Here is a 14,555-nt window from a genome sequence, read left to right as displayed (position 1 = left end):
ATTTTTAACAACTGTGATATTTACAAAACTATAAAAAAACATTGTTTTGTTAAACAATAAAATATTTTAGAATGTATTTACTTTATTCGGGTATTGCTCAAGTTCAATAAGTCAGTTCACATTGTGCTACTAAATATAAAATTTTATACTATAAACTTACTTTTAAAGAGTGTGTTTTTGCCGTTAATTTATTATAAGTTAGTTTTTATTTATTTATAATTGAAATTATTGCAAACATAGCAGTAGAATATTTCGGAGTTCTGTAAGCCAAATCGATAGCAGTAGCATCGCTGTGCGGCGGCTGCTGCTGCTGCAGTTGCTGCTGAAACTAAAGTTAGTGGCTGAAACAAGGCCAATTAGTTGTGCATTTGTTTAATTGGTTTGGGACTTTGACATGCATTACGGGATCTGACACCAGGCTAAGAATATGTTGCTCAGTCAAGTCACTTCCAGGGCCTATCGGTTCACGCGTAGACCACTGCGCCTGAACCAGTTTCTCACAAACCGAGGAAGCCGCGTCTCTGCAGCGACTCAGGCCATTGAATCGGAGCGCATTCGAAGACTGTTCGAAGGGCTTGTGGCTAGCGATCGAGCCTCCCTTGCCCAGTCCATCACACTCATAGAATCAACAGCTCGCAAGGACCACGAAGAGGCACAGGACTTGCTACAGCTGGTTCTTCAGGAGAATAAGGCACGCAGGAAGGATCGCCAGCTGGGTTCGTTTCGGATGGGTACGAAGTGCTGCGTTGGGCATTCCTCTGGGCTTTCTTTAACAGATTCTCTTTGTTCAAAAAAGGACTCACGGGACCGCCTGGCACTGGAAAGTCGACGTTCATCGAAACTTTCGGAAAATTCCTCACCGGTTCCGGCCACAAAGTTGCTGTGCTCACTGTGGATCCATCTTCAGCTGTGACAGGAGGTAAGCTGCATTGGGTTTTTGTGATGAAATGAGATGTTCTCGTGTGTGATGCACTGTATACATCATCGCATGCACTGAGAACTTTACAGGAGAGTTTGATCAAGAAATTTCTTGTTATGAATATATATAGTATCGATGTGGACGTCAGTGCAACGCGCTATCTCACAGTGCAGCAAAATGTAATTAATTTAACAACTTCTTTTTTCAGACTTTTTTCTCAATTTTTTTTTCCTCACGGTTTCTTGTGAATGGAGCCCTCCTGCTAGATCTGTTTTGTTCACTGTTAAAGCAGTGTAAAGGACATAAGTTAGAGCGTTTTCCATTAGTTGCAAAGCAATGTTTGCTAGATATCCTTAAGTTTAGTGAAAGGCCTGTTTTCTGTTTTTGCTGGGTGTAAGATGTAATGATTTAGTGCATGTTGAAACACACCGAGTGTCAAATTTTTGCACACGCTACATTACTTTTCTTGGGCTTGCATGAGTGGTGATTAACACTACTGCTGGCGTCTTGTTGGAGGCACATTTCAATGTCTGTAAAGAAATCTTCGCATTGCATCCATTTGGGCATGTCATGTCATGGGCATGGCTACAAGAAAAACCAGCTCAGTTTCTCCGAAGAAAGCTTATTGAATAAAAACTCTTAGGGTGCAAGTATTGAGCCTACCTAGGACAGTCACGAAACCAGGGCAGTATTACTGCCAACTTGGCTTATAAACAGGAAACTGTGTTCTCAGCTTTCCATTTGATAGACTAGAGCTACGTTCACCTCTGCACTGTTTTACAAGTTCTTGGCAGCACAGTTGAAGCTCTAAGTGCAATGTGTAGACTTCTTCAAGTGTGCTGTTCTCGCATGTTTATGAGCCGATCACGCAGGCCTGGAAGCTGTCGCCCAGTACTTGTAGCCTCCATTCTACTGCCAACAAGTTGTGGGAATCTCTGCAGAACCCTCTACAAGGAATGAGGAGTTTCACGAATGGAAAGCTTAACAACAGGACTTTTTAGCTTGGTTGCTCAGTTGCTTGAGCAGGTGCTCTAGCTTGGCAATCATGGTTTGATTCAAACACAATGATGAATTTTTCTCTAGCTATAATAGATTATAAACCATTTCAGACATTGCACGCTACTGAAGCCAGCAGCCTACTGGCTATGATAATATCTGCTCATTGTTCAGAGAAAAGAATCAAAGGCAGTGCTGATACTAAGCAATAACCAAACCCATTATAGTTTTTACACAGCAAATGGTTACTGCCGTAGCAACGTGGAATTTATCTACATTGCAGCACTTGTATTTTAGCATTCCATATTGTGCTCTTTAAGCTCTTCATTATTCCTTTCGTCAAGGTATGGCTAAATAAAAGCAAATTTAAGGGAGTGATTGTACATTAGCATCCATTTGTGCGTGGCTATATGGCTACAGAGAAAAGATAAACAGGTTTTCGAGTAACTTGCAGTTGAAAGGTGGATATATTTTTTGTTTTGAGTACTGCATAGTTCCTGAGAAAGTTTTTTAGCTTTCCTTTGCAGCTGTGTGGCTGTACTCAGGTATGGATGCGAATGAGTAATTACTCTCTTAATTGAAACCTTGAGGGATTCCCCTAAATGCATTGGACTAAAATAGAAGTTGTATGCATAGATTGGTACTTTTTTTTTACAACTGCATTGTTTGTGTACCTTCCACATTGTGGCATGCTAAGTATGATGTGGAGTATATAAAGGCTACCTTTGGGAAACTGAACTGTTTTCATTTCTGGCCAAGTGCCTACAGTTGATAAGTGGAAAGGGAAGTTCGTGCTTCCTTAAGCTCATTGCACCCCCATGGTTTCTGCCAAGATGACTACATAAAACCCTGCACATAATTTTAGTGCACCTTACTTAGCCAGGCATTTTTGGATTGTTTTAAGTCACCGCATGAATATTCTTCAGGTTCTCTGCTGGGAGACAAGACTCGAATGACCCACTTGACCAGGGACCCTAATGCCTACATTCGGCCATCGCCAACAAGAGGCCATTCTGGTGGGGTAACACGTACCACGTGCGATGCCATCCAGCTCTGTGAATGTGCTGGCTACGATGTGGTCTTGGTGGAGACTGTTGGTGAGTCTCACTGAAACCGACCTTTTAGATTTTGCATGCCAAACATATAAGCTAATTAATCCATACTTCATTGGCTTGTGCATGTTCTGTAACTAGTGCAAATGTATACATGCTTAATTGTATAAATTTGCTTCCTGTAGTTTTTATTCTCATGGGGTCACCTACGTGTACCAGTTGTTGCACTCTGCATAGGTCACTCCTTACTGAATGATTAAAGTTTTTTTTTTTTCAACTGTTGCAATTTTTGTATTAAAAAGATTTTCTGCTGCACTGCATCTGACCTAATGTATGTCCTTCCCACTCCCCTCTTTAATGCCTTCGGGCCCTGAGGGTATTTGAATAAATAAATACATTTTTTCAGCTGTTCAAAGATAGTTTCCTGGTTTAGCTTTGTCATTAAAGAGTTTTAGGCTGTTTGGTGTTTCCTTGATCATCCATGCAATGCAGATGGTGTCTCGCTGTGCAGTTTCTCTTGAATTTTTTGACAAAAATCATTTTAATGCTGCTGATGCGAAATATAAGTGAATCATGACTCTGAGCAAACAAATTTTATTTCAAATATTTGCATATGACATGCAGCTCTGCACAAAAAAAAATTGTGCCTAAAATTGCAGTGTGTATTCTATATTGAAGCCCTAGCGTGGGAAGAGATGCCTGTTACAGCTGCCTGCCCCTTGTTGGGGCATTCAAAGATGACAAGGTGCCTCAAATTGCAGGGTAGCCTAGGGGCCCATTGCCATTGCCCATACAAAAGGTGGTGCGAAGGAACTTGGGGGCTGTGGCATTTTTTGTGAAGGAAATCATTTACATCTCTGACAGAACTAGCATGTGTACTCAACATGACATTAGCATCTCAAATAGTCACACTAGAGAATTTTGGGTCTGAGGAAATTTCATATTGCAGCATGAAGCATCACTGAAGCTAAGCATGTCTGGTTCATTTTATGGTTGTGTAGAGTGGGACATAGTTGTGCTGTTAGCGTCTGTCCTGATGTTGAGTTAATACTCTTTGGTTACTTTGAGAAACACTGGCAGTATTACTTCCAGGAACGTGTTTTCAGCCAAACATATGAATTGCCTGAAATCATTGTGTGAGCTCCTAGTGATTGAAATTTCTCAGTTAATCCAAACATGTTACATTATTTTCATAATTTTTTTTGCACTAAGCCAGTACACAACATGCATAAGTGCCAAGAAAACTGCAAAACTAATACAAAAAATGCCAGTACAGGCACTAGTGTGCACTTCTACTCCAGGGGCCTGCTCTGTTTATTTTCACATTCTAATGATGCGCACTGGTTACAAATAGCGATAATATCAATATGACGCAGTGCCAACAAGTTGCACACTCACACCTGCAGAGGCCTCCTGCATTGACCTGAAGGTTGTTGGTTTCATTGTTACCAGGAGCACTAGACAGTGGACAAGTGCAGCTAGGAATTTTCTTGGTGTACCCCCCTCCTTCTTGAAAGAAGTCATCCACAGGATACTGCTTCTTTGTAGAAGATCGTGCCTAATATTGAACGAACAGATTGCCAGAAATACGGCGGCAAAGCATTGTGAGGTGTGCCACAGCAAATAGGCAACCATAGAGTGCAAACTACCACTAGATCAGCAGTGCAGATAGGCTATTTGAACAGTGCATAATTGCATCATCGGAAGAGGGAAATCTATGTTTAAGCCCTTAGAAAACCGAATTGAGGAAAGTGTTTTGCTTTCTTGTATTTTGAAATTTCTTAATTGAGTGACTTCTGTTTGTGGATGTTAATTTCTATAATTCTTTTTGCATCTTTATCCACATCACATTAAGAATTCATATATGGCATAATTAGCAACACTTCAAGAAGCGTTCTAAGGCTCCTTTAGAGCTTCAGAGAAAGGCGTGCAGCAGGGGCTCCCTAACTTTCTGGCATTTGGGAACCCTCTGGTTTTGAAAAGTGCCAAGGAACTCCTGTGAGAGGTTGAGGGAGGCTGAGGTTTTGGTTAGCTACTGGTAAAGAATTTCTGTTATCTTGCCTCTGGTGAATGGCTCATCAGCAGATGCCAGCATTTGATAAACTGAATTACACTGAAGGGTCACTATGCAGAAATAAACATATAAACAGCAATTGCACTAGTGCAACGGGCGCATCAGCTTTTATAGAAAGGCTGAGTCAGTGTGTAGCTCAGTCACACTCCACATGGCAAGAGTTTTGAGACGGCCGCTGCCAGACACCCCTGTTGCTTATGTTTTGTGTAAAGCTGGGCTGGTAACTTCTGCAACAAATCGAGGTAGCATGTCCATTGGTATGAACACAGAGCATTGGGCAAATATACATTCAGCAGAGCTTGCTTTATGAGTACGGTTTGTGTTCACTTAAAAAATAAATCTTTTTATCTCAGCACAGTCATGTCAGAAACAGATATGTCATCAAAATAATATGAAAACATGAGTGGTCGGGTTCGAACCCGGGAACTCCGGATCAGGGCGCTCGCAGTCACATGGGCCGTTTGCGGTGGATGTCCTGGTTCCTGTCAGCGCACAACAGAGGTTTCAATCCGGCCATGGCCTGCATTGGATCGTATGCCGCTGCATCTGGTTCAAGCCGGGATCAGGGCGCTCGGCTACTGATCCGGAGTTCCCGGGTTCGAACCCCACCGCAGCGACTGCGTTTTTATGGAGGAAAAACGCTAAGGCGCCCCTGTGCTGTGTGATGTCAGTGCAGGTTAAAGATCCCCAGGTGGTCAAAATTATTCCGGAGCCCTCCACTACAGCACCTCTCTCTTCCTTTCTTCTTTCACTCCCTCCTTTCTACCTTTCATTACTGTGCGCGTGCAGGTTCAGGTGTCCAAGGATATATGAGACAGATACTGCGCCATTTCCTTTCCCCAAAAAACCAATTATTAATTATTAAATTAGGGGTTTGGAGAGGTGGGAAGGCGTGCATATATTTGGGTTTGGTAATCTAGACTTGCTCTCTCTCTCTTCTTTTTGGTGCAGACAACTCAGCAGAGCTAATTTGCCCAGTTCGGGAAAACCTGGCATGGTATTTGTAAGTGTAGCTGTGTCCACTCTTGTTGTTCCGCATTTTCTTCATGGTTTTGAACCCGGATGTCAAGATGGGCAACAGTTGGGACTTTGTGTAGTTGCCAGCTTCACCTGCGCGATAATTGTTGCAGTGGCCGGCTTTGCTAACGAGCTGTGAACATATGACATTAGCAATATCCAGGAGGACTATCTCACTTTACACATCCACTGACCAGCACCAACTGTTCATGCGATGAGTTCAGTTACATTCTTTTTTTGCTCTCTGGCCAAAGGGGATTGTACTTGTGTGTGCCTCGTGGTTCTCATGAACAATGCAGCTGGAGTGGAGGATGCATGTTGCAGCACGATTAGTGTGGGTATACAACTTCTTACCGTGCCACTGGCTAATGATGCCATCAGAAAGCCAGTTGTGAGTCGCAAAATGAGCAGCCAGGTGGGAAGCATCCTGTGCTGCCTTCACTAAGCTTGTTAGATAATGTTTTATTTACTCAAATCTAAGCAAGCCAACATTGATAGTATGTTGACCCTGGAAAAATCGCAAAACCAAAAAATCTTGAAAAAACGTCCTTGAATGCAGGTTGACGGAGAAGAAAGGCCAAAACCTAAGTGCTATGCTTAGGTGGTCATGCGAAGACTCTTCATGAACACGGAGGAACATTCCACCACCGCTATCATCATTGGCTGTTTTTCAGGCATTTTTCTCATCCCATAACGTGCCGTCCTTGGTGCTGTCCAACTCCACAATTTTGGTTTCCGCAGCATGCCTTATGATGGCCTCTTCGCTGTACTGAGAACATCGTTATTGTTGCAGCACAGCTGAACAAGTTTTCCTCAATAGGTTGTCTTCAGCATCAAAGGAAACAAACAGGACAAATGAAATGCAAAAACAAGTACGCCAAAATAATAGCTGCCGGAGCAGAAGTATAAATGGGGTCTGTTAACACTTCACATAGTTCTTCACACCATGGAAATGAATATCAAGTCAGCCTCCCTCAACTGCAGTTTTCTCATTTTGTTTTCTCCATTTCAATAGTCTTGTTCGTGTTCCATTTGATGCTGTTACTACATCCTTTTTTATCATGCCATACATTCTCTTCATTTGAAGATTCAATGAACTGCCGGCCACTTTAAGACTGAATGCTCTTTAAAGGAGCAGTGTAGTGGCACTGCCTAGTCACAACTATCGCATCAGGGAACAAAGCGTGCACTGGCATCAAATCAATGGCACACTAAAAGATTTTGCACTGATGGCATCAGCATAGCCACATCCTCAAATCTATGCCAGCATGCGAGTTTTGTGAATGTTGTCTGGATAATGCTGCCCATTATACCTGCATGTGCACATTCCATTTCCCAAATAAATTAGACTGTGATTGGGCGCCATATGTCTCTAACATGCCTCTTTGCCACTCCTATTTCTTGAAAAGTCATCATCACACATTCATAAAGTGCTGTGGCCTCAACATTGTGGCTACTACCTTAACATCGTATGCTGTGTATTAACACAGTAGCGTAAAGGCCCCGTTCACCAGAAAATCCGGTGTCGGCATTGTTGGCGTTATCCTTGTCGGCGGTTGTGAGGAAAATATTACGAGCATGACTCTGGCAGGTGGCGCCCAGAGAGCAACCTAGGAGGCAGGTGAGCCACCTAGGCTATGTGGCCTTGCGGCATCATCACAACTGCCGACCGTGGCAGGTGGCAGTTAACCTAGTCATTGGCTGCCTGGGAAGAGCATCCCAGGCCGCACAAGGCCCACCACTTGGAGCACCTGCCATCGCAGGGCAGTGGCGCGTTGCTTAATCACTGCACCAGGAGGGGTATGAAGGCTCCCAGAGGTCTATGAATGTAAAGTAGAGAATGACCTTCTGCATATATGGGGATTAACTCATTATACGCTATCATGTCATGCCCATAAGGCGGAGCTTAAGTGTTGCCTCCAATTTTTTTGCCTTGCACATAGGCGTGGGGCAGAGCGAGTACATGGTTGCAGACATGGTGGACCTGTTCCTCTTGCTGATCCCGCCTGGCGGTGGTGATGAACTGCAGGGAGTTAAGCGAGGAATTGTGGAAATGGCTGATCTTATCGCCGTCACAAAAGCTGACGGTGACCACCTCCCAGAGGTCAGGCGCATGGCCGCAGAGTACATCAGTGCCCTCAAGTTCATGAAGCCCCGGAGCCACCACTGGAGGCCCAAGGTTGGTTCTCACTCCTCTGTGACAGCATTGAACGGGGCGCTGCACGATAAGAATGCTATGCAAGTGCTTTTGCTGCTTGAGCATTTAATATGGGATGTAAACACATTGAGAACTCGTATGAGACATGGTTGTTATGTTACTTTTTGTTGCCATTGCAGCAAACAGCTGGTGCATTGCTGAGCGCTGCAACATTTACTCTTCTAGCAAACCACAGAACTGACTTCAGGTAGTGAGTGTGCAGGTGTCAGGAAATTTCCATCTTTTCAACTATCCACTAGAGGAGAATTATTGTGTTTGGAAAGTATACATAGCTAAAATGAGTAAACAGAATGTAATACATGAGAAGTGCAAAGCTTACAGTGTGATAGTTTGGCAACCTTGATTCCATTCTATTATGCTAGGAAGCCATTAACAAGGTGCTTCAGGGAAACCCGAAACCAATTTTTAAAAATATGCTTCTTGATGCGGAAAGATGGCTTTTTTGTCAGAAAGCAGATGAATCATATTGGCTAGAAGATGGTCAACTAAATTCTATTGTTATTTTTTTAGGCATTACAGATAGACTTCTAGTTGCATAAGAAAGGAGGTAGGCACCTGGTTGCAATTAGAGATGCGTAGCTGATCATTAGTAATAGCCGCATTTATTTTTGAAAACTTCTGAAAACATGATTACCCTTGGTGCTGTGGCTCAGAAAGTTCTGGCCATTTCTCATGCAATTCAAAAATCACACGCCGACTGTGCGCACAGCGATGTCCATCAAGTGGCGTCACTCAGTGGTGCACGTGCCACGTGACCTCCTCTGTCACACCCGCACTACTCACCACTGCTCACTGCTTCTGCCGAAGTGGTTACGAGAAGGTCACGTGGCATGTGCACCATAATTGGGTGTGATGTTCACTGGTAGATGTCACTTTGAGGGCAACACAGGTGTGAGACTTTCATAGCCACAGTGCCTAGGGTAATCAAGTTTTCAAAATTTTTTAAACAAATATGGCTAATACGAATGGTAAGGTACGAATTCCTAATTGCAGCCAGGTGCCTGTTCAGTAATAGTTAAAAGTTAACTATTAGCACTGGTATTACTTTGTGGAATAAGGCATCTTTCTGCATCAAAAAGCCTATTTTTAGTTGCAGGCTTCCCAGAAACACATGGTATAGGATGATAAAAGGAGTAAAAAATCTGCGTTTTACTGGGCTGTTAAGTATTTAAATTGGAAAGACACAGTCTGTCCTGATGAACTGTGAGAACAAACACAACTGCCTCACTGCAGGACTGCTACACATATATGTGCAGCTCCTGGAGCTGAGTAAGAGATGCCGGCAATATTTTCATGCCAGCAAGACTTTCATGGGTAGCAGCTTAAAATACCCATCCCTCCAGAGAAAGGTATATACTGCAAACAGCCTATTTGTTCTGAGTTCAATATTTCGCAAATTCAACTAAAGTCGCAGTTTAAAAATGTTATACAGGCACTAAATTTTGCGAGGTAGAAGTGGCAGGTCCCATAGTGCTCCTTTTGTGGCACTGACTCTAACTCATCAGTAAATAGAAAGAAAACAGAGCATAGTAAAAGTTCATTAATTCAAAAATCCGGATAATTTGAACTGCTTGGTCCTGGTTCGACACTACGGGACTCGCACCGGTTAATTTGAACAGGCTCCCAAGGAGGCTGCATCCAGGTTTGACCGGCATGGCAAGAAATCATCGAAATAGCCCAACTTAAAACCAGAGTTCCACGGTGGAATGTCGCCCGCGCACACCTGATTTGTGCGTGACGGCAAGCCTGAGGATGAACAAATGGCTTCATAACGGCTCAGTCTCCAAGAACAGTCGAATTGCTTAGTTTCGGTTTCATTTTCCTGAGCTTCATGCTATCCCGCAGCAATGGCGGCTGAGCACCATTTTAGATGCTGATTGGCGTGTCGCTGGTGCTTCTTTTTCTATTTTTTTCCTCTCGCTGTTTAAGTGCCACTAAGCCCGTTCGCTCTTCTCTCTGGTGTTCTGGTGTCTCGGAGTGTGAATTAACAAGCTTTTACTGTAATGGATGCTGTTCCTGAAAGGACATTCTCAGAAGGAATTGGAACACTGTCCTGAATTTCGCAGCCTCAAACAGGACCTAAACACCCCTTCTGTTTGTAATCTCACCTTGCTAAATACAGGATTTCACCCACAAAAGCTATCAAGTACTCAGACACCTTTATGCTCGGAATAAGGAGTGCTCGACCAGAGGCGCAAAGTAAATGAACAGAAACTTGGACAGCAGGTCAGGAATATTGCCCTTGGTACGCTTCTCAGCACCCACTGAGCGCTTCAGCAGTGAGCAGCGAAAAGGGCCATTTCTAGAAATGACTGCACATTCTCTTTGGAACGAGAACACCCCCATGTGGAGTTGCCGCCACATTTACTACTTATAGTTGTACATAGGAACAGTGTACTGACCAACAAGAAATTCTGTCACAGAACAAAAGGTTGACATTTTGGGCATTTTATTTGTGGAACCAACAGTTCTCAAGTTGTTTGCAATTAGAAAAAATTTGAAAATTAGGCCATTGCAAATATTAAATTGTTTATAGCAATTGCTATATCTTGGTAGCACTCGCATTTGGGGAAGAGGTTTGAAAAATCAACCAAAACACTTGGAAGGCAAATTGAGGAAGGTGCAGCTTGCACCTTTATAAGGCACAAGCTGCGCCTTCTTCAATAAAGTGCAAGCTGTGTGCACGTCTCACATACATGTAAATGGTGAAATTGCACTCAGAAAGACTCTACGAATTGAATGACATAACTTTCAAGTCGCTTTTACAACTACTTTCATTGAAAAAAGGGGTACACATTTGTACCTATAACTTGGAAAAAACCTCAAATGTGCTGCATATCCTTACTGCAGCTTTTTGGACATATTAGGCAACTTGTATTGGAATTGAAATTGCTTCAAGAAATATTACGAGGCAATTGAGTAATGTAAAAGGCTCAAAAACTAAATGATTTTCAAAATTTATTTTTCCTACCAAATTAAGGCTGCATTAAACAGTGCGCCTACGCTTGTAAAAGCACAGAGCACCAATGAGGCCTACTTGCAAAATATAAAAACGCACTGAATGGCTTCTTTGATAGCTTGGTAGTATTCCGTATGCAATAATATGATGTGTAGGTGCATCATTTTTTTTGTGTTGGCACTTGAAGCAGGTGGGGCACGTGTCCTGCTGCTGCACAAAGGATTAAGAGAAAGGAAAAAAGCAGAGTGGTTAGAGAACAGACACGAGTTAATGATATCCTAGCTGAAATCAGGGTGAGGAAAATAGACATGGGCAGGGCATATATTGCAGAGAGCAGATAAACAATGGTCCCTCAGGGTAACGGAGTGGATTACGAGAAGACAAACATAGCAGGGGTGGCAGGGGGGGTGAGATTAAGAAATCTGTGGGCGTAGGGCAGTCACTTCTGATTCAGGACAGAGTTAATTGGAGGTGAATTCAGGACCGTTTGTCTTGCAGTGGATTTAGTTGAACTGCTGCTGATGATGATGACTTTCAAACCTCCATCATGCGTCTTGCTTTTGTTTCTGTTGATTCTGGAAGGCTCTTTTGTGTGTGCTTAAAGGAGTATAGACACCTAAATTTTGGGTACGCGTTTTCTTGTTTGTAATGATAAGTAAGACATTATTATATGTGGATTACCAATTGGTGCTCTCCTACGACCGCTACATAATTTATAATCGCATTTCTTTTTCATGCTGTCTCGGTTTCAACAGCCGAATGAGGACTGTGATGTCAACTTGTACTTACTGGTCACGTGAGACGTGAAAAAACTTCAATATAATCGCTGCTTCCTCATTCGTTGTCATTCCGGCTTTTGAGAAAGGCTGGCTTCAGCACTTCAGTAAATTAAAACGATGAAGCAGTGATTTTATGGATATTTTTCCATGCCTCACGTGACACAAAAGTACTCTCTGACGTCACAGCTGTTGAGACCTAAACTGAAAAAGCATGACAGAAAAAAATCGATTATAAATTATTTAGCGGTCGTAGGCGAATGTCACGATGTGATTCATGCATAGTAGTGTCTTCTGCACTTCTGCATCATTATAAAGAAGAAAACATGCCACCAAAATTAGGTGTCCATACTCCCTTAATGCTGTTGGAGGACATGAGAGCCTTGTTGTCAGTACATTTTAATAGCTTTTACAATCTGCTGCATTAAGCAGCAGTTACAGCATGTGCAAGTCTCTACCTGGCATGTTATAAAAAATGCGAGGGTGGTGTTCCTCTCCACAATTGCAAGTTGCAAGATTATGGCGCCAGCGAATGGTAATGTTTTGTAGTCCTACATTTATTGTAGACTAATGTTTGCATCTACATGGAATGGTCATCATTTACAGGTGCTCCAAGTGTCTGCAAAGGCCAATGTAGGCATCTCTGAACTGTGGAATGTTGTGCAAGAGTACAGGCAAGTTCTGGAACCTTCTGGAGAGCTGGACAATCGTCGCCGGCAGCAGCGTGTACGCTGGCTGTGGACGTACGTGGGCTCGGAACTGGAGCGTCGGCTCCGCAGTCATCCCGACATTGCTGCTTGCACAGCCGAGCTGGAAAAAGCAGTTATTGATGAAACAGTCACACCTGGCCATGCCTGCGACCAGCTAATGTCACATTTCTTTAAAGGAGACAGCTGAAGAACTGTAAACATGTGAATAAATGAAATCTTAAGTTTTGTAAGTGAGGCAGAATTTTTTAGAAAGCACAAATAGGCACAGCGGAGCAAGTTCCGTACCATTATTGACTACACATTCAGCTCAGTATGTGGTTGTGAATTTTTTTTTAAGCGAAATTTATTGCCCCAGGGCATCAATGATAGGTGAAGGTGTGATGAAAGATGTAGTAATGATTAAATGAATGGAAAAAGGCTAGCTGATTTGATGAAATCTAGTAGAGAACGATGGTATGGTTCCTGCATCCAGGCAATATATGAAGCAGGGTTGCTTGGTGAAAGACCCGCTACCTTCAGGTGCCGGATCCTTGTAGGCTTGAGAGCTGGGCAGCTCCACAGTAAGTGACGAATGCTGGCTTCAATGTCCTCGTGTTTACATATCGGACAGCCTGGCCGAGGAAACAAATCTCGGTACTGAGGCCACTTCCGAGTGACGGCAGGTATGAGGGCAACTCCAACCCGGATCCTCCTAAGCGTAACCTCCTCTGCACGGGTAAGACCGCGGGGGAGGGTTACCGCACACGGAGGGATGAGAGCACGTGCGCGGCGCCGGAGGAGTTCCTTTCTTGATGAAAGGAGGGTAAAGTTGTCCAAATGAAGGAGCCGGGGCAGTTACGAGTCTGGACTCTCAAGGCAGGTTGCTAAATCTGCCTGGCTTTGAGAGGTCAGCAGATCCCGTGGGAGCCACTCAATATGTACTGGCTGCGGGATGCGTGCCGCGAGCCGGTGGATGTCCTGACATACCGTTGGACAGCGGCTAACACGTCGTAGCAACCAGACAACTTGAAGGGCGTCAGTGCAGATGACAATGCGGGCCGCAGGGAGCATAGTTATGGCGGCCACGGAGCAGAGTGCTTCTTGAACTGCAACGAGCTCAGCACAAAAGGACGAAGGGGGTTCCGTAAGCTGAAACCTAGAGGTTTGATTCATGGCAGGTCTGCATGGGCAGTAGATTGCTGTTGTTGCTTCACAGGCTTGTATGCTTGCGTCTACGTAGACAACAATGGATCCTTCAGGCAGGCAAGCATCTTGTTCCTCAAATTTCTGGCGAAGCAATGATGCTGAATCAGCAGATGTTGGTCGGCGATTATCTTTTGGCTTGTCACTGAGCTGTGCTAACTTCCATGGGGGAAGAACTGATGTTGGCGGCTGAAGAATGGAGTGCGACGTTGCATAAGTCCTCAGTGCATGTGTGAAGTGCGATAGCCTGGCCTTAAGGCTGCGCACATCACGGCGCTGCTGCACCAGCTCATCAGTGGTATTGAGCTGCGCATTCTTTTGTAAAGCTATGACCGGTGTGATGCATGGAATGCACGTAATGGCCCTCATAGCCTCTCAGTTCACGACTTCAAGGCGATCCCATTGGGCTGTTGTAAGATGTTGAGACTAAGCCTTATAAACAATACGTGGCTGCAGAACTGCCCTCACCAACTGCCGTGCAATAAACGAGCCTGCGCCACCTGTTTTAGGAACAATTCTTCTAATCAAACCCAAAGTCTGAACAGCTTGCCTTTTTGCCTGAGAAAGCCATGCAGTCGCTGATCCTGATTGGTGAATCATTAAGCCAAGGATTTTTACACTCGGACTTTCCTGTAGTGGGGTTCCTGATAGA

The 14,555-nt window shown here is 43.8% G+C and overlaps 1 protein-coding gene across 1 annotated transcript; it reads left to right on the top strand.

Annotated features, from left to right (window-relative positions):
• Nucleotides 1-277: 277 nt before the first annotated feature.
• On the top strand, nt 278-12,951 carry LOC144128964 (methylmalonic aciduria type A protein, mitochondrial-like). Its single transcript, XM_077662803.1, has 5 exons — nt 278-731; nt 797-919; nt 2,842-3,012; nt 8,002-8,237; nt 12,618-12,951. Exons 1-5 carry the CDS (start codon nt 428-430, stop codon nt 12,906-12,908), a joined length of 1,125 nt encoding a protein of 374 aa, XP_077518929.1. The 5' UTR covers nt 278-427; the 3' UTR covers nt 12,909-12,951.
• Nucleotides 12,952-14,555: the final 1,604 nt, after the last annotated feature.

This window comes from Amblyomma americanum, chromosome 4 (assembly GCF_052857255.1).
Source record: "Amblyomma americanum isolate KBUSLIRL-KWMA chromosome 4, ASM5285725v1, whole genome shotgun sequence".
NCBI classification, from domain to species: Eukaryota; Metazoa; Arthropoda; class Arachnida; order Ixodida; family Ixodidae; genus Amblyomma; species Amblyomma americanum.
This window is presented reverse-complemented; position numbering and strand designations above follow the sequence as displayed.